Source organism: Erythrolamprus reginae, chromosome 1 (assembly GCF_031021105.1).
Source record: "Erythrolamprus reginae isolate rEryReg1 chromosome 1, rEryReg1.hap1, whole genome shotgun sequence".
NCBI lineage: Eukaryota > Metazoa > Chordata > Lepidosauria > Squamata > Dipsadidae > Erythrolamprus > Erythrolamprus reginae.
Genome location: NC_091950.1, coordinates 140,446,697 through 140,467,788, shown reverse-complemented (window position 1 = coordinate 140,467,788; position 21,092 = coordinate 140,446,697). Strand labels below are relative to the sequence as shown.

General features: G+C 36.9%; 1 protein-coding gene across 1 annotated transcript; it reads right to left on the bottom strand.

Moving 5' to 3' along the window:
* Positions 1-2,434: 2,434 nt before the first annotated feature.
* On the bottom strand, positions 2,435-20,881 carry PRPF19 (pre-mRNA processing factor 19). Its single transcript, XM_070767260.1, has 16 exons — positions 20,577-20,881; positions 17,379-17,528; positions 16,615-16,691; positions 15,558-15,699; positions 15,385-15,458; positions 15,238-15,300; positions 15,053-15,094; positions 14,827-14,901; positions 14,160-14,235; positions 13,804-13,913; positions 13,505-13,660; positions 13,318-13,387; positions 13,088-13,173; positions 4,407-4,577; positions 3,519-3,624; positions 2,435-3,219 (listed from the first exon to the last, which is right to left on the bottom strand). Exons 1-16 carry the CDS (start codon positions 20,593-20,595, stop codon positions 3,122-3,124), a joined length of 1,515 nt encoding a protein of 504 aa, XP_070623361.1. The 5' UTR covers positions 20,596-20,881; the 3' UTR covers positions 2,435-3,121.
* Between the last annotated feature and the right edge of the window lie 211 nt (positions 20,882-21,092).

Genomic DNA, 21,092 nt, shown 5'->3' with positions numbered 1-21,092 from the left:
TAAATACATTTCCCCCTCCTGCAAAACAGAGCCTGCTGGAAAAATGCTTATTAATTACCATGAATCCCCACCCTAGTGCCTCTTCCCTAGCACCCCCCCCCCCAAGGGGAGGCAACGAAAAAACCTTTCGTTATCCAAGAGGCACTCCTGGATTTGCGTTCCACTAGAAAGCTCCCCCGTCTTTCCCCATTTAATACCATATAAAAAGCTTCCCCCCTCCTTCCCTCTTTTCCCCTTATTGGTTAGCAAGAAAAAAAAGAAAAACACACAAAGAAGAGGTTAATTAGTTGAAAACCATAATACCATATTAGCAAATCAGCTCAGTTCAGTTCATTATTTCTTCTTCTGGCACGAAACTCTTGGCTCTTCTCTTTTCTCTTTCTCCTGAAGAAATTCCAGTTCCTTTTGCAGAGCTGCAATTTTTTCCTCCTTACTTTGTTCTGCTGCACGAATCGGTTGAAGCATAAACAAATCATCCTCCCTTCTTCCATGTCTCGCATCTCCGTCTCCTACTTCTGGCTGGCTCTTCGATGTCGATGCCTGAGAAATTTCCTTCAGATCAATCCCCAGCTGTTGAAGCAGTGTCTTCCCTTCCTTCAGAGATCTCGCCTGGAAAACTTTGGAGTCTTTGAAAACAATTACTGTGGCAGGATAACGCCATGAGAACCGGATTCAGTTTTCGTAAAGTTGGGAGGTGACTTCTCTCATCTGATTTCTCATCTTGAGGGTTTCTGCAGACAAATCTTTTAAGATGCGTATTGGAATGGCTTTATAACATAAGTTTGAAATCTGCTTTAGCTCTTTAAATATTTCTGCTGCCCTCCTTTCCGAGTTAAACCTTACAATAATATCTTTTTGATCTCCTTGATTCCGAGATTCAAAAGCCCAGTGCGCTCTTTCGAATTCACCTGGGTCACATTTAACATTATTTTCACTGAACCATCGGTAAATTGCTTGAATAAGATGTTTACTCTCCGCAAAATCTTTTGGGAATCCCCTCAGGCGGAGATTAGCTCTTCTTTGTCTGTCCTCTAAGTTAATTATGCGAAGTTCCTGGCGACTCTTTCCCTCCTCCAGTTTCCCAATTCTTTGATCTTGTGTTTTCGACAGTTCTTTCAAGTCAGCCACCCCAGCTCCAACAGCCGATATCTCCTTTTTCATATCTTGGAGTAACTGTCCCATATTGGCAAATGCCGTTAGCAGTGAATCCATCTTTCCTTCCAGCTCCGTGGTAGACGCCATCTTTTCCTTTGTTCTCACTTTTCCCCCTACTCACGTTTAAAACTGTGGGTTACTTCTTCTTTTAACTCTTTTTTATAAAGTTTTCAAAAACTCCGTTCAATCCGCTTCCTCTCAATCCGCTATTCACCAAGCTAGAGAGGGTTGTCGGGGGTTAACTTTCACTTTTCCTACTTCTCATGAGGGAGCTTTCTTTCGGTGCGTCTATCTGGATCGACGCATGCGCAAATCCCCCGCTTTATCACAACTGTTGATTTACAACACAACCTTAAAGTGGCAGGTGATAAAAATGTAGCATCCCCCAATGACCTTATAAACATGTAGCATTTTTGAAACAGCATTCTGCTTTCATGGGATTTAAATAACCCAACTTCTTTTAAAAATTTCTGGAGAAGTTGATGTGCTCTTGCTTTGATCTGTTCAATCTTAGCTATTGAATTGCAGTTGCTGTTCAGGGTCTGCAAGACAATAAATCGGAAGCCTTTGTAGTTCAATAAGTTCATTCTTTAAATGAAGTTATGATTTTTTTCTGTTTCTGAATAAATGCGATGACACGTTTATAGACAAATACGGTATGTCTCTGGTACTGATATCTAAAATGCACTAAGTGTTTTAATGTCCGGTGACAATTCCTTTAAGACCCCAGAAAAATCCTGACTGTATGTTTTACTTGCTATATGCTATATCTAACACAGTTGCTAGGGCTAATTAATCCATAAACTAACCAGACCAAATGAATTCACTTAAAATGAGAGATTAACTACTTTGTGGCCTGTTTTATTCCAATAAAACCAGGTGATGCTTTTAAAAATACAGAATAAAATGTAAATGTTTATATATTGAAAAAATAAAATAAAATGAAACTAAAATAAACGTCCTTGGAAATAAGAAATCCAGAGAAAAAGGCTGATCAAAATCATTCTCATATCTAGGCAGATAGGTGCCTTATGCAAATCAGGTTCTGACCCACATAGCATACTAATGTCTATTCTAAGCAAATAAGTACTAGATTTCACATCTCCAAGTAGTATGCATTTGAATATATGCAAACTGAATATTATCTTTGAATTAATCATTAAAATTGCTGAACTGTGATACCTTCTGATGCATAAACATTCATAACACCTGTGTGTTGGCAAATTGTAATTCAAAATTCAAATGTTTCAAATGTGAGATACCACCCCAAAATACATTGTTATAGTTTAATAGGTTTTTTTTAATGAAACTAGAGAGTAGCATACAAAAATTTGCACATCTCACTACTTCACAGATTTTCAAAGGTGGCTTAAATCCATTAAAAATTATTAAAATTCTTCTACAGTACTACTGTACTCAATTAAAAAAACTCGTAGGACATCACATGTAATTCCAGCTGAGAACCATTATAGAATGACTGTTTAATGCAAAGGGTGGATTTTAAAAGTCCAAATCCTCATTAAATACATAAAAAAATATCTTTCCTCTACTTCACATAAATTTGTTTTTCACGGGTGGTCTTGGAACGCATCCCCTGCGAAAAATGAGGGATCACTATATTTAAATTTAAGGGCAATTTTTCATGCTGCAGAAAACTGACAGCTATAATGTACATGATGTTCCATCAGTCCAACACCCCACGTTTATCCCATAGTTTTTAATTACAACAAAGAATAGGCTTCAGCAGCTTTGAATCATAAAACCAGAAGCTACAGGCTTCAAAGATCTATATGAAAAAAAACGGAGAGGGAAACAATTGTATTTAAAACTGAGAGCAATTTCCCACGCTACAGAAGACTGACAGCTATACTGTACATGTTCCATCAGACACACCCCATGTTTACCCCACAGTTTTTATTTACAGCAAAGAATAGGGTCCTGCAGCTTTGCATCCTAGAAACAGAAGCTACAGGCTGTAGAATTTCAAGCTTCTGTCCATGCCTGTGGAAGCGAGGAATTTAGCATGGTGTCCAAAGGCTACTCCTGTTGTCAGCCCACTGTGCTCTGTAAAAAAAAGAAAGGAGAGTCAGACAAGATATTCTTCACTCTAAATTCAAAGAAACAGAGAGCAGCACAAACAGCCAAAATACTGATGCTAGCCATCAATACTAAAGGCAGGGTTTTTTTTCAATATTTTTAATTAATTTTTTAAAATATAAAACAAAACAAGACAAACAACATTAAACGTGTATAGGAGCTACCATTGCTCCGCTAAGCATGTATTAGGAAGACTTCTATGCTTAACTAAAGACAGTTTTGTACAGAGCTCCTGGAGAATGATACAAAGGCTAACAATTTCATACCTGTGAAATGAAGAACCTCTGTCCATTGCTTACAGATGAAAACCTGGACATCAGTACCACCAAGGGCCAGATAGGTACCACTCTGATCAAAGATAAGAGACTTCACCTAAAGAGGAAAGGCACAGAAAATAAACTGAAAGGTGTGCATGTGCATGGACATGCACAAACGTGCACATGAATAGCAGAGACCCAAAGACCAGCGGACTGGCAGGAGGTGGAGCATCGCAACACTGACAGTGTGGCAAGTGGTAAGATCTTTTTCTTTCATGATCTTCGTCATTTGCAAGGAAACAGAACCTCACAAAAGAAATGCAAGAGAAATCTAACCTGGGACGAAGGACCGTGTTGCAGCAGAGTATGTCATAAGTTCGGTGTCACAGATCAAGGACATTTTTGAGACCATCTACTTTGATTAAATCTACCCAGCCAATACAAACAAGTAAAGAGAACATTTAAGGGAAAAGGGGTCCTTGAAATAGCCATCTCCTATGAATCACACATACTGCACCAATTTGACTTCCCAATACCAGGGACAATGCCTCCCCTATTAAATGCTCAGGAAATACTGTTCTTCTGCAGTCTTCCTGGAATGTTAATCTATGTCATAACTGAACCTAGCCAGAGATTATTTGGGATTCATTACGACTTGGACTGTTTTTGTATTGTGCTATAATGTAAGCCAGATATAGTGTGAGGCTGCACACATTTCAAAAGAAACCAAGCTCTCATATAGTATAGAGGTAACAGGTTTGTCCCATTCCAAGGAAGAGAATCCAAAGCTTTAAAAGCAGCTAGATGAAATCTGTCAAAAATTATCTCAGTAGGCTATATTAAAATAAAGAGGAATAAAAAATTCAGAACTGACAAACAAAATGCATTCAGGCTAACCTCAAAGTTATTATCCAGCTGCAGCGTCTTGAAATTCTTCAGCTTACGGAGATCCCAGAGTTTGACGGAGGAGTCATCAGCAGCAGTGGCCAAGTAGTAGCCATTCTCAGAGAAGGCAATGCTAGTAATGGGACCCGAGTGTCCAGGGAAGTTTGCAACGTTAGTCCGTTCCTGAAGAAGACAAATAATTAGTGGATATTAAGAGTGATGCTGTACCCTCCAAAGAAATGCAACTCATGTCTCATCTGTATTGTCTGACTGTGTATTATATAGGGTTTTTACTTGTACTTTTTTAAATATACAGTGATACCTCTACTTAAGAACTTAATTCGTTCCGTGACCAGGTTCTTAAGTAAAAAAGTTCTTAAGTAGAAGCAATTTTCCCCATAGGAATCAATGTAAAAGCAAATAATGCGTACAAACCTATTAGGAAAGAAATAAAAGCTCGGAATTTGGGTGGGAGGAGGAAGAAGAGGAGGAGGACAGTCACTGCCGAAGGAAGAAGGTGCGGTGAGGGGAATCAAAAAGATCCAAAACTTTAAGGCTTTAAAAAAAAAAGAGGGACTCTGAGGCGGCACCCAGAGAAAGGAAAACGCTCCGTTCACTCTGAGCTGCCAAAGTCTCCTTAAGTGTCACCAAAAGACTCCTTTGGCAACCCAGAAAAGCCCAAGATGGGAACACTGTATCTATAAGGCTATGTCTAAATCTATACTTATGTATTATCTATGCTATTAATCTATTAATACAGACTTCTATTTTATAATTTGTCTAAACACTTAATATATATGTATTAATTTAAATAAAAAGAGAACTAATAGGTTGTAACATAGAATATAGAAAAAAGGGAAGAAAAAGGAAAGAAGGAAATTTTTAACTTTTTAAATTGTGAAAACACTTTCTTTGCTGCTTAGCGTTTCCTACTCCCCTAATATGCAAGTTCCAAATCTTCTACTGCAACTTAATAGCCGGATATGATGTCAGTTCATTTACTGTTCTCTTCGCCTCTTGCAATTTGGCCGTTATTCTAAAGTCTTTTACTCCTGTCACAGTCTTTCTGCCGCCAGATAAGATCTTGTAAAGTCTCACTAGTTCAAGTAATCCAAAACCCGACAGCAGAGTCTCACCAAAACAAATCTTTCCTTTCTGTTTAGCTGTGTTCAGGGTCACTCTCTCTGTCAGATTTTTCTCCCTGTGCTGTTCCGGTTTCTCCGCTCACTTCTCCACTCACTTTTCTTATCGGCTGCTTGTCAAACCTCACCGTCGCTTCAGTTATAAATCACCGTCTCTCCCGTTGTATAATAATTATCCCGTTGTATAATAATTATCTGCTGCAGTTTAAATCTTCAAGGTTTTGATCACCACAACAAACAGAGAAATTTCCCACGTTGAACTCCGGCTCACCCAGGCAGTTTCCGGTTCGTAAATCCCAGCGAAAGTGAATGTCAATTAGATGTCTGCGTCAGTTTTGTTTTTTTTAGGCAAAGATGAAAGAATCACAAAGTTGATATGCTTGGGAATATTCTCTTCCCCCTACAGAGATCTGATCTTCAGATATTTTAGTTCCAAATCTGGTCAGATATCAGGCATTTCCCTCCTCTCGCCTTCGCCGCTTTTACTAATTTAAGGTTTTTTTTTTCTTTCTTCCGATCTCCGATTGGGGGTGGGTGTTTTTCAAAATAAAAGTAAGTCTAATTTTAATTGTGCCAGGCTTGTTCTTCTTAAAGTTAACAACAACAGTACAAATATAAGCTGAAGATTTGAAAATCTGTTTATCTCACTTGCTTCCCTCTGCGGTGGCTCATTGAGGCTTCAGGTCCGCCATACTGGTGACAGCTTGACAGACGCCTTTGATCTCCGATAGAGAGGGTGTCCTTCGCACCGATTGTAAAATGCCTTTACCAATCGATGCCTGGATGATCCCTCATTACCCACGTCGCCCTCCAAACGAACTGTGCCCCGAAAGGTCTCAGAAATCGAAGGAAATAGCAGTCATGGGGAGGAGAGATCCTCCTCACAGCTGCTTCGCCCCTCCTTGCCAACCAGGAATATATATATATAGTATAAAAATATTAATTGTTTATTATTATTATTTCTGATTCTTAGATATATTTACATAATTGTTAATAGATTAATTGTTTATAACTACACTGATACTCAGATATACTTATATTTAGATATTTAGATATATTTAATATACTAAAATAGTTATTAAGTCATTAAGTGCTATAGAAATTTTAATTAATTATTATACAATTTGTAGCCTTGTAAAAAACGTTAACATTTCTAAGAAAAATAATAGAACTTTTAAAGTGCATAAATATTTCCTATGGTCATATGGAATAGAATATATAATATTTTAGAAAAGCAAAACCAGATTATAAAAGAAATGGCCAATTACCAGCCCAGAGGTGGTAAAAAAACAACCCCAGCCACACCTTCAAATACACTATCTTCAGCTTCTTCAGCATCACAAAGACAAATAGATGATATGTTAAATCCAGAGAAAGAAAAAGAGAAAGAAAGTTCCTCACTAATGCAAAATATGAATAAAACATTGACAGTTATGCAAGAAGCAATGCTGAAACTACAAGAACTTATTACCAATAACCACCTAGAGTTAAAAACTGATATCCTTAGGTTAGAAAACAGACTGGAAACAGCACAACTTGCAACACAGAAAAATGAACAAAAAATTACACAGGTGGAAGAGAAAATAGAACAGAGTGAGAAAAAAATTGAACAGGTAGATCAAAAACTTAAGGAATCCCATAAGGATCTCGAAAACTCCCTGATTCAGCTGGAGTTGGAACGATCTTCTTATTTTTTAAGATTTCAAAATGTGATAGAGACAGAGAATGAAAACTTAGGGGAGATTATGATAACCATAATTTCAGGAATATTACAAACCAGTCGGGAAGAGGTAATAAGTGAACTGGATGAAATTTACAGAATTAACACTAATTATGCCCGTAGAAACCGACTCCCGAGGGAGATCCACCTGAGATTTGCTAGAAGGATCATGAGAGACAGGGTATATGCAATTTCTAGAGGAAGGAAAATGACATATAAGGGTAAAGAATTAAATATATTAAAGCAAATCCCTAGAAAGGTAAGAGAGAGAAGGAGAGATTATAAGACACTAGCCTCTGTCCTAAACAAAAAAGAAATTACATTTAGATGGATTAATCCCGAAGGGATGATGATAAATATTGATGGCAGAAGAGTTAAAGTGGACTCCCTTGAAAAAGCACAAGAAATATACGAACAATTGGTTAACACGGAGATAGAGTTAGAGAGCGGGGAGAGATTAGAATCTAGTAAAGAAGAAGAAATTGAAATTGACAAACAAACAGGTGGAAGGACGGGGGAGACGGGGGGAGAAAGAGAAAGGGAAGAAGGGGCTAAGACCAGATCCCAAACAGCAGCAGCAGCAGCAGACAAATAGAAACAAACAAACAAAAGGAACTAAAAACAACCAAGAAGGAAAAGCCCTCTTTCTTTTATTCTTTTATTCCTGTTTATATATTCTCTTTCTACCCATTCAAAGCTAAATGCCACTGGGAACTAAACTAATTTCAATAAACATAAATGGTCTCAACAACAATCAGAAAAGAAAAAAGGTTTTCTCCAAACTCCTGAAACAGAAAGCACAGATAATATGTCTACAAGAAGTACATATCAAACTTGCACACAAAAAATATTTAGAATACACCAAATTGGGAGAGCTATACACTTCTCTAGATGAAAAAGAAAAGAAAAGAGGGGTAGCCACATATGTGAAAAAAGAATTAAACCCAAGAGAGATAAAAACTGACCCAAAAGGAAGATATATTATAGTAGAAGTAGAAATCAAAGGAGAGAAAATATTATTAGTAAATATATATGCACCAAATCATGAATTGAAACAATTTTATAAAAAAATACATGAAATATTATTACAATTTAACCAAACAAATATATGTATAATAGGAGACTATAACGGAATAGTGAACCAAAAACTGGACTACAAAATAGAAACCAAAAGTAAAATAAAAAGAGCCACACTACCAACCACATTTGAGAAAATGACGGATGAACTAGATCTGGTAGATATGTGGAGATTAATACATCCAAATGAAAAACAATTTACATTCTACTCTGCCCCACACAACTCTTTCTCTAGGATAGATATGGTATGGCTAAGTAAGAATATGCACAAAAAAATAAAATCTGTTGACATAGAACCAAATACGTGGGCTGACCATAACCCAATAACAATCACTTGGCAGGGGGAAAAGAAAGAATTTAGAAGATGGTCATTAAATACAAACCTACTTCGAGATGAAAAATATACAGAAATGCTAAACAAAGAAATAAAATTATTTCTAGAGGAAAATAAGAAACAACCCACCTCAACTCAAATACTATGGGACACACTGAAAGCATATACTAGGGGAGTTACTATATCATATACAGCTAAAAAACAAAAAGAAGAGAAGGCAGAATATAATCACTACGTAAATAAAATAGCCAACCTGGAAAAAACTCTTCAACAAAACCCAACAAACAAACAGACACAAATATCACTAAGGGAAGCTAAATCCAAAATAAATATATTAGAACAGCAAGAATTTATTAGAAATTTAAAACAAACGAAACAAAAATACTTTGAAACAGCTAACAAACCAGGTAGATGGCTTGCACAGAAAATCAAAAAAATGAGAAGCGAAAAATTAATTTATCAATTAGAGGATAAAGACGGGACAATACAACACATGGAACAACAGAAAAAGGAAATAATACAAGATTATTACAACAACCTATATAAAGAAGAACCAATTGAAATGGTAAAAATTACTAAATACATACAAGAAAATAATACCATACAAATTGAAGAACTCGATAAACAAATTTTAAATGAAAAAATTACTCTACAAGAAATCCAATTAGCATTAAAAAAACAAAAAAACAATAAAACCCCAGGGCCGGATGGACTCCCGGGGGAATTCTATAAAGGAAATAAAGATCTATTTGAACCCATATTACTGGAGACATACAATGAAATATTAGAACAAGCAAAAATTCCAGAATCCTGGAGAGAATCATACATAACGATGATACCAAAGGAGGGGTTAGACAAACAGAAAATAAAAAACTACAGACCAATTTCTCTGCTTAACGCGGATTATAAGATCTTTATGGTAATCTTAGCAGACAGAATAAAAGAAATATTAAATAAAATCATCAACACAGACCAAAATGGCTTTCTACCCTCCAGACAAATTTTCAACTGCACCAGGACAGTTTTAGACGTCTTAGAATATGGTGAAGCCCATCCAGGAAAACAAATAGCTCTTGTCTTCCTGGATGCCCAGAAGGCATTTGATAATGTTAATTGGCAATACTTAAATGAGTTAATTAGAGAATTAAAATTAGGTAACAGATTTGAAAACATTATCAAAAATATATATACCACCCAAAAGGCCAGAGCAATAATAAATGGAGACACTACAAAACCAATTTTGATAGAAAAAGGAGTCCGCCAAGGCTGCCCAATGTCACCCTTATTATTTATACTGACACAGGAACTACTACTAAATAAAATAAGAAATAATAAAAATATACAAGGAATTAAAATTAAAAAAGAAGAATACAAATTACAGGCATATGCGGACGACATGGTGTTCTTTTTAGAAGAACCAACCAGCTCTGGCCCAGAGCTAATCAAAGAAATTGAAATTTTTGGGGAATTTGCAGGTCTAAAAATAAATAAACAGAAAACAATGTTAATGACAAAAAACATGAGTATACGACAAATTAGGAAATTAGAAGAAACTACTAAACTCCAAACTACAAAAAAAATGAAGTACTTAGGATTAATATTAACAAACAAAACAATTACACTTAAAAAGGACAATTATGACAAATTATTGCAAGATACCAAAAAAAATTTAGAGAAATGGAAAGACCTACAAATATCAATGTTAGGCAGAATATCTGTAATAAAAATGGATATTCTTCCCAAATTTTTATATCTTTTTCAGACAGCTCCGATTAACTTGGAACCAAATTTTTTTAAAGAAATCAATAAAATCATCTCCAAATTCATCTGGCAAAACAAAAGGCCAAGAATAAAATATGTGTATCTCCAAGATAATAGAATTAGAGGAGGCCTGGGGCTCCCGGATCTAAAATTATACTACAAAGCGGCAAGCCTAATTTGGATAAAAGAGTGGATTAACTTAAAAAATAAGAGAATACTTGTATTAGAAGGTCATGACTTACAAACAGGCTGGCATGCGCATTTATGGAAAGATAAATTGCAAAAACAAACTATATTTGACAGGCACTTGATCCGTAAATCACTACTAAAAACCTGGTACGAAATTAAAAATAAACACTACGACAAAATTCCAAGATGGCTTTCCACTATGGAAGCCATCATCTACCCAAATTTGATCGACATAGCCAAAACCATCCAGTACAGAGACATATTACACCCAAACGGGGAACTCAAATCTAGACAAGAACTGGAAAGATTAAATCATAAAATGGATTGGTGGACATACGCCCAAATAGAATCCAGATTTAAAAAAGACAATCAAACACCCGGTATTCAAAAATCTATGAACCCATTAGATAAGATTCTGATAGGAAATGAAAACAAACAAATAAGCAGAATATACCAAATACTTTTAGAACAGGAAAGAATAAAAGATACGACCAAAACACCAATGATAGCGTGGGAAAAAAATCTGCAACACGCCATCCATATTGCCGACTGGGAAAGAACATGGACCACAATATCCAAAATAACCCTTTCGGCAGCATATAAGGAAAACTATTACAAATTATTCTACAGATGGTACCTCCCACCGGCGAGATTAGCAAAGATCCACCCAACGTTATCAGACTCATGTTGGAAGTGTAAAAAGGAAAGAGGTACGTTTTTCCATATGTGGTGGTCCTGCCCCATGATACAAAAAATTTGGACAATAACTCATACTTGGCTCACAGAGATCACGAAAGAGGAAATAGAACTCACACCGGAAGCTATGCTTTTAGGAGTTTGGAGAAAACATTATTCAAAACAAACAATGCTCCTCACAACACATATTAACACCGCCACGAGAATTGCGATAGCACAACTCTGGAAAAGTGATCAGATACCAACGGAAGATTTAATTATAGATAAGATATATGCATGTGTAGAGATGGACGAATTCACGAACTCAATTAAGGGAAATAAATTAATAGAATCAAAAAGAACATGGCAAAAATGGCACGAATGGGTTCAAAAGAGAACATAAAAGCAACATAATATGAAACAACAGTACAATTGAAACGACCTACAGTTACCGTGTATAATTAATGAACGTAATAGATTTTAGAATTTAAAAATATAAAATACAATGTATATAATGAAAGAAAACCGGTCAAAACTTACTGTCAGAATGTTAACTGAGAATATGTATAATCTGTAATTCAAAATAATATGTGATGGGAATGACATAAGAAAAATTAATAAAGAGATTTAAAAAAAAAAAAAAAAAAAAGCCCAAGATGGCCAGGATTAAAGGGGGATTGATAGGAAACTGGCCAGGCCTTCGTGCCACTTTCAAATTTCCTGGGAAATTTTTCCGGGCTCGGGTTCTTAAGTAGAGGCAAAAAATCTTGAACACCTGGTTCTTATCTAGAAAAGTTCTTAAGAAGAGGCGTTCTTAAGTAGAGGTACCACTGTATTAGATTTGTCCTGTATGCTTTGTTTTTATACTTATTCGGTGAGCCGCCCTGAGTTTTCGGAGAAGGGCAGCATACAAATCTAATAAACTGAATTGAATTGAATTGAATCTCTGCCTTCACCATTAAGAGATGTGAGCAGTCATTCAAAAGATACATTTGATTCTTGACAAATGTATCTTTTTCTTTTATGTACACTGGCAGCATATGCAACGACAAATTCCAAAATCACATTTGGCCAATAAAGAATTCTATTCTATTCATAATATTCCTGTATGTTTCAAGGAGGAACATTTGACATAGAGCTCCTTAAGTCTTTTCCTCCAACAAAGAACCCAAGAAGAGTTTCATGCTCTTTAACATTAGCATGAGAACTTTCTAAATACAGTGGTACCTCTACTTACAAACCTAATTTGTTCCGTGACCAGGTTCTTAAGTAGAAAAGTTTGTAAGAAGAAGCAATTTTTCCCATAGGAATCAATGTAAAAGCAAATAATATGTGTGATTAGGGAAACCACAGGGCAAGGGGAAGCTGCTTCCTCCCAAGAGATTCCTAGAGAGGCCACACGGAGGATTCTCCCTGCTTTTTCTGGTTACAGTTTCGGAAGCTCGGGTTTGTAAGTGGAAAATGGTTCTTGAGAAGAGGCAAAAAAATCTTGAATACTCGGTTCTTATCTAGAAAAGTTCATAAGTAGAGGCATTCTTAAGTAGAGGTACCACTGTAATGGTATAGATCTACATACTGTATTCACAAAAACATTAACCAACCTAATAAATAAGTAATGGTCTAGCTCTAGTTAAGATACTCATGTACTAAATATTCCATTTCTTATTAAAAACTTCTAAAAGAATAAAAATACTTTTGAATATGAATATGTATGGTCAATGTCAGTAAATCCTTAATAATCAGACTCACAAAGTAAAACTTTCCAACACTGTCATAATTACAACTCAAGTCTTACCTTTAAATCCCATATTTTAATCTGAGAGTCCATTGTTCCTGTTCCAAAAATAAGTCCATCAGGATGGAACTGAGCACAGGTGAGAGCTGCAGGAAAGAGTATTGGATCACTGCATGTGAGGGAGCTCCAATCAGCTTCTTCCCTCCCACATGCCCAACACACTGAGACCACACTCGTGCAAGCATGTCTCACGGAATATACAATTTAGATTCTAAATGCAAAATCCATACCACAGCCAGAAGTTTCATCTGTGACCTTGGTGAGAACACGGCCAGTCTGGATGTCAGAGAAAGCCCAATACTATAAAAAGCAAAGGTTGAGGTTGTACATAAGCAGTCGGTGAAAGAAGATCATGACTGTTGAATCCTTATTTTTCTTTTAAATCTAAGCTAAAAGATACTCTGCATTCACTCTCACCTGGTCATCAGAAGAGCTCAGAAGATAATCCCCAGTTGCATGAAGACTCAACCCTGTGACAGCACTTTCATGGGCTCGTACAACCTGCACACAGGAACCGCCAGAGACTGACCAAATCCGGATAGTGGCATCTGGAGATGCTGAGAACACCAGTTCCTGGAGGGAAAGCAGAAGTCCATCTCCTTAAATACCAATTCTGTAAGACTACATGTAAATGGATTCCTTCAACAAATGTATAAGAAAACCTCATAAGAGATTCTCTCACAGAAAAAGACTGCACAAAACTCCAGAATCCTTACCTGGGATGGATGGAACACTACGCTGGTGACCTTCTTTGTGTGACCTTTAAGGGTGGCCAGGATCTGTTCTGAGCTCTTGTCAAAGACAACAACATTTTTATCAGCTCCACCTGAAAACAAGATAAAAACTAGAAATCAGAGCATCTCACCAAGATAATACTATTTATAAGAGTATTCTTCAGCGGTTGACTTAAAATACATATTATTGGCATAATATTTAAGTAACGTTACTACTTCATTCCAGCTTCATGGAAACAGACGTCAGCAACATGGAAATGAGTTTTATCCTTTCAAATATAAACATGGAGCAAAAAACATCACTCTGGGAAATAAAGGAAGTAGAAGTCTTAACATACCTGTGAGGATCTTGTTGGTGTCAGAAGGACACAGGTCAAGAGCTAGGATGCCAGGGATACTGGCACTGTGCAACCCCTGTTTAAAAATATGAGGGTATGGCAATTAGCATTCCAAATCTTCTCATTTTATTCACTGATCAATGAGCAATATAAGAGAAGGTTTTTACAAAAGATGGGTGTCTCTGTATGTGTGTGGGATGGAAGTGTTTGTGTGTGCTTACTCCATATATTAGTTTGCTAATGCTTCTAAAAAACCAGGCACTTTATAGCCTGGCAAGATGTGGTAAACATCCCACTACAGATTTGCAAGACTAGCAGAAAAAGTAATAAGGAAATCCAGCACCAACATAGTAAATTAATTGCCCGACATAATGAAACAGAGGAACCAAGATTAAAATTATGAGCAAAACACCAGTAGCACATCACTGGATTTTGGTAGTGAAGACCAAGATTTACTCTATGGTGATGCAGAGGTAGTATGAACATACAAGAAATTCTGAATTTTTAAAAGGAATATAGGAGTATAAACAATACCAAACATGTAAAGAACTATCATTAATTTAAATACTGTCCCATCAGGATGAAAGGAAATTCACCACCATTGTTAAATAAATGTATGAATTTTCAGGGCTCTTGGGATAATCTTGTCAATCAATCATATATTTACCACATGTGAAGCCACCTGCCGGTATCTATTAAGTTCTTCCGGTTTCACCAGTTCTTCTGGCACAGTCTTCCCTCTCTGCAAAAAAAAGAAAACAAAATTCATCCACCAAGAAACAAACTACCTAGGACAGGAAATTGGATCTATCGGTTCTTCTAAGAGAATTGATATGCACATCCCACATTCACCTTAGATTCCACAGCTCAGTTTAGTGAAAAGGGGCACTTACCTTTTTCCGCTCTGTGGTCAGCACTGTGGCTTTGTCTTGAAGCTGCAAGACAGAAAAAACAGAAAAACGATGCTGTGATAGTGCTTGAAATTAGATGTTACATACTCACAAGTGGTTCAAAGCACATGTTTTTGCACATTCCTACTACAGTTTATCTGAACTTTTGAACCCAAAACATTTCTTACTTTCTGGATAATTTCTGCTGACATTCCTGCCAACTCTCCTAGATCCATTGGTTCACCAGCACCCTGGAAAAAAGAACAAGTACAGCATTTTGGTTCAGAGGAAGAAGACACGGCATGAAGAGTATTACAAAAATATGTGGAACATACCATTTGATTTGGTTGTGAAGAGGGTATAGCTTGGGGAACAATAAGGCCAGCCTGGGGTTTCAGAGTTGCCAAAGCTGTGAAGAAAAAGATGATTTGGTAGGTTTAACACAGTTGGCAAAACGGGGACCCTTCTTGCACGCCATTAAAAAAAATAAAAAAATTCTGCACTATACCTTCTCTTGCAGCAGTCACCTCTTTGGTGAGACGAGCAATAACACGGCAGGCAGCATCATGTTGGTAGAGTGCATGAGAAAGTTCCTGTCGCGTAGTCTGAAGCTGCTGGCGCAAAGTGAAACTGTGCAGCATGACAGCATCCTGAAGAAAGTAATTCAGTACATTAACATTGTCTGGAAGTGGACATACAGCATGACAGCCCTCTTCTCTATAAGGGCTCCAGCCCTCTGGATTCAGTTCCTCCCAGAGATTCGTACTGTCCCCACCCTCCTTGCCTTCCGCAAGAGTCTGAAGACCCACTTGTGCCGACAGGCCTGGGGACATTAGACATCAGCCCCTGCCGATGAATGGACATATTTTTTGTTTGTTAGAATGAGAGTGACTGGCTTTTTAGTAAATTGGGGGTTTTAGATTGTTAGTTTTAGTTTAAACTGGATTTAGGATATTTAGTATTGTTTTTTATATGCTGTAAACTGCCCCAAGTCCCCGAAGAGGGGACTCCAATCCAATCAATCAATCAATCAATCAATCAATCAATCAATCAATCTGCAGTCCATTATTCATTCATTCATTCATTCATTCATTCATTCAATTTTTATGCCGCCCTTCTCCTTAGACTCAGGGCGGCTTACAACGGGTTAGCAATAGCACTTCTTAATAGAGCCAGCATATTGCCCCCACAATCTGGGTCCTCATTTTACCCACCTCGGAAGGATGGAAGGCTGAGTCAACCTTGAGCCGGTGATGAGATTTGAACCACTGACCTACAGATCTACAGTCAGCTTCAGTGGCCTGCAGTACAGCACTCTACCTGCTGTGCCACCCCAGCTCATATTAATTAATTTCTTTTTTGGTCTTCCCACTCTTGTGAACAGGAAAAATAAAGTAAAATGGATAGCTTTCATGTCATTTGACACCAGCCTATTGATTTTTACAACTCCCTTGTTCTACAAGCAGGAAATTTGATTGCTCATGTTACATGAGTAGCAGAAATTATTTGCTCACAATAAAATAAGAATTCTAGATTATTGTATTAATATATATATATATATATACCCATTCATCTTGTAGTGCCTTCAGGATAGCTGGAATACTGGTAGAAGAAGGAGGCTTAGGCCGAATTGGGTGGGCAACTGTAAACAAAATATATACAAGGATTAATTATAGAAAACCCCAAAATTTATCCTCATAAGCCTTTAAAACATGGCTTTGGCAGTTTTGTCAGCTTTAATTTTAGTGACTAATTTAATTTTGCCTATTTTGGGGGGGTCCACTGTGATGCAGCTGAGGGTAGAATTGAAGACTATGGATGGCACTAGAAAAGCAAAGAGACTGCATTCATGCCTTGCTATTTTAAAACCCAAGGAGCTGAAAAAGCTGCAGAAGGGGCACATGGTTTATAAAAATCTGACCAGATGTTATAATTATAGTTGGAGACAGATGTTGAAGCAAATCGGATTGAAAGAGCAACATGGAAACAATGGACAATGTAGAAAGTGAAAAAAATGCAAACATAAACATCGGTGGGATTTCTGATTAGGGAAAAGTATACATTTTAGTCAAGTGTTGGTTTTGTTAGGGAGATGGGCAGCATATTATTTAATAAATAAGATTTATACACATAGCACTTATTCTGAAATATTGTTCTAAATGGATCTATTGAACAATTCTCTCTATAAACCTGACGATGATATTTTGGAATTATTTTATCTCTTACCATAAACTTACAAATATTTTCAAGACTTTCATACAACACTGTAAGAGATCAGTCAGATTAGGTATTTTGCATTCTGCAAAGTAATTCTCCTGATCTTCTTTACCTTTGATATCTATCAGCTGTTCCTCAGACAGTGGCTGGTTGTTCACTGGATCAGTCCCATTCTCTGCAATATACTTTTCAATCAATCTTCGTTCATAAACATGATTTGAGACTGGAGACAGACAGGGATGCTCTGGTACCTCATTCGAAACTGCAAGAAAAAAAGGTGGAGGAAAGAAGAAAAATTATGTCTTTAGTAATTTACAGACAACAGGATCAACTTTTAACAGGCATGACTTCTATCAACTAAATTAATATGTATCTTTCTATTCTTTTTGAAAATATGAATATATAACAAATTGCGCTATGGGATTCTCTGTGCTTTAGGCAAGCCTCAGCACTGCTGCCAACTACCCCTATTTGTGGAGGGGGGCTAGATGTTTGGCAAGAGAAATACAGAATTGTTTATCTTTTGTTCATTGGGGATGCACAGCAGAGTTGAGTTAGGCATTTTTTGAATTTTTGACACACCAAATCTAAATGGTTCACCATCACTGTATTAAGACAAAATAAAATACACATAAAATGTTGCACTTAGACTTTTGAATCCATTAAAAACTTGTGTATGGCAGTATGTTACCAGTACATAATGTTTATTGTGGCCATAACATACAAATAGAAAATAGAGTTATAATTAAAAAGTTTAATGTAAGACAGCAGTTTAACAGTTAAGTCAATAGATATTACATAAAACACTTTAAACCTTATATTATTAATTTATTGATATTTGTTTTTCTAGCCAGAATTTAAAATGTTGCCATTGTAATTTTAGAAATTGCCCAAGAGCAATATTTTAACATATTCAAAAACGTATCTCTGTAGTCTGTTTTAAAATATGTGTATATCCTTCCAAAAATTAGTCTCAGTTTTAAAATATGTGTATATCCTTCCAAAAATTCTTGCAAAAGATACAGCGCATTAATATGTGATCCACAGTTTCAAGGTCAGTATATTTACATGGACAACTTCTGAGCGATGGGAATCTTGACAAGTAAAATTGCTGGAAAAAGGGAATGAAGACATATAGAAATGCATCCCAATGTGGGATGGGTACACCATAGCTGAAATTACCAAGCACTGTTCAAAGTATTCCTATTCTGAGCACTTTATATTAATAGGGGGAATATAATTAAAATATGCTACTACTGTATTAGCAAACAAGGCACCCTGAGAAATAGCAAACTTTCTGTATTAACTTCAGTTGTGCAAATGCATTTCTGGCTACCACTAAAGTGTAGACATCTACATTCAAGTTGGAATCTGGGATTACATAGAAATTGCAGACCTGAATCTTCAAAACATATTAAATGGCTAATGTTCAATCTGTATTTTGAGTTGATTAAGCCTTGATGAATTGCACGATTCTTTGAATTTCTTTGGAAGGAAACAGGATTTGGTATCACTAATTATTGCTAATACTTTCCCCCTAAATTCCAGATGTTAATTTTATACATATGTTAAATAGCATGGAAGACAAGCCATAAAGTCATGCTAAAGCCAACAAATAGGAATATAAATGCAGGATACATCAAGAAACAGTGACCTAGGTTCCATCCATCTCTTGACAGATACTACTACTGAAAGTTATCAAGAAAACAGATGTATACCTCCACACCCCCATCTCAATATACAGGACAATGGTAACTAAAATAAGTCCCTAATTAGGCCCAAAATAGAGCTAGATAACTGATCTATTCCAAAAATTTGTGTAGATTATTTTTCCCTTTCTTGAAAGCCAGAGATTAAATGAAAGACATGAAGCTTTAAATAAGATTATTGATTGCGAATAAAACAAGCATATTCTGTAAACTATGTTAAATTATCTTTTTATGTAAAACTATATAAAATAACAGGACCTTGCACAACATTTACCTTCACAAGATAATTACAAATCAATAATATACAGTTAGAATATTAAGTGCCAAATCAAGGGAAATTTTTAAAAAATGATTTAATAATGTATTTTAAAAAGCTACTATTGGAAATATATATATGCAAATCAGACTCATGGGCATTTCTTAAAGGCTTAAGATGCAGATGCAAATGGAATGCATACCCACATCACTGAATGTGTAATTTATGTAATCAAAATATAGTCAAAATTATAGAGCCTCGGTGGTGCAGTGGTTAAGAATGCAGTACTGCCAACTACTTCTGCTGATCACGGGCTGCCAGCAGTTTGGCAGATGGAATCTCAGTAGGCTCAAGGTTGACTCAGCTTTCCATCCTTCCAAGATGGGTAAAATGAGGACCCAGATTGTTGGGTGCAATGGGATTACTCTCTGTAAACCGCTTAGAGAGGGCTGTGAAAGCACTGTGAAGCGGTATATAAGTCTAAAAAGGTATTGTTAAAATAAATGAGGAGTGGAATACAAATATATACTGCTCAAAAAAATAAAGGGACCACTTAAACAATACAATATAACTCCAAGTAAATCAAACTTCTGTGAAATCAAACTGTCCACTTCCACATGTTAGCACTTTCAACGTTGTACAGAACAAAGTATTCAATGAGAATATTTCATTCATTCAGATCTAGGATGTGTTCTTTGAGTGTTCCCTTTATATTTTTCCAGCAGTGTACAAACTTTCCCTTTAACAAACTAAAGAGGAAAAAAGAAAATAAGAAATGAGATATGACATAAGTAAATCCATTGAAAAAGAACAAAATGAAAAGCTAGAGATGTAGGGTGTAGTGGATAGAAGTTTTTTTGGGGGGGGGGATACTGCTTCCAGCAGACTCCATTATCTATTTTAAAAAACCTGATCAACCAAAAAAAGCTCCCTATGATGTACAATTGAGAAGTGCTGAGCTTTATCTTCCTCTAGAAACTGTTCAGAGACCAAGTGCCAAATTGTGAAGAAGGGTTTTAAATTTAAACATTTAAATTGACGATTGAATCCATTGTCTGGTGTCCTGCCTTCTGCAGAGAGAAAAGGGGCTTTCTTTCTCCTGTGACAACCTCTCAGCTCCTACCGATCTATCTGCACTGCAGTCTACAACAGTGGCCTAATCCTCTCTCACGGACTGTAAACACCGCAACCCCTCAGACATTTCAATATTGGGAACTGTCACAGTTAGGAGCCAAACGGTTGGGGGCTGTTCAAGGGGGAGCCCTTCTCTCGAGCCGCCTCCCTCCGTGCGAGGCCGCCGCTGTGCGGGAAGAACGAGAGCCGAGGAGAAAACGGGGTCACTCACTGGAACATATGAGGGACATGGCGTGCAGGATAATAACCCCCCTATGGCTATTGTGATGGTTTGATCCTTGAGGCGGCTTCGGGGCCACGAAGGCCGAGGAGGAGGAGGAGGAGTCGGCTTTCGATAGTCCGGTTCGGCTTTTTTAAAACGCCATCACGCCACAGGCCAAGAATTCCGCGCGAACTTGCAGCAAGAGGACGGAAACGGAATCGTTCCACTAGCTCAGGTCCCGTTAGGGGAAACGACCCTCGCCACGTGACCTAATCGTCCGGTGACTTCCTGATCCGGAGGAACCTAGGGAGGGAGGGGTAAAAAACTACCGTTCCCGTCATGCACTTGCTGGTCTCATAACGCGGGTCTCGAAATGTACTTGGAAAGTAGATTTATTCAGCGATACTTGCCCAGCTCCGGGAGAATAGGGAATTTGTTTTTATTTATTTATTTGTCAAACAATTATAAGATGGTAATTTGCACAGATAAAACATTAGATAAGTAATGATAAAAAGTACTGATAGA

Coding starts and splice junctions, on each gene's coding strand:
- PRPF19 (XM_070767260.1), bottom strand. Junction 13,914..14,159: donor CACCAACAAGATCCTCACAG/GTATGTTAAGAC, acceptor TCTTGTTTTCAG/GTGGAGCTGATAAAAATGTT. Junction 13,661..13,803: donor TAGTGTTCCATCCATCCCAG/GTAAGGATTCTG, acceptor CTTTCCCTCCAG/GAACTGGTGTTCTCAGCATC.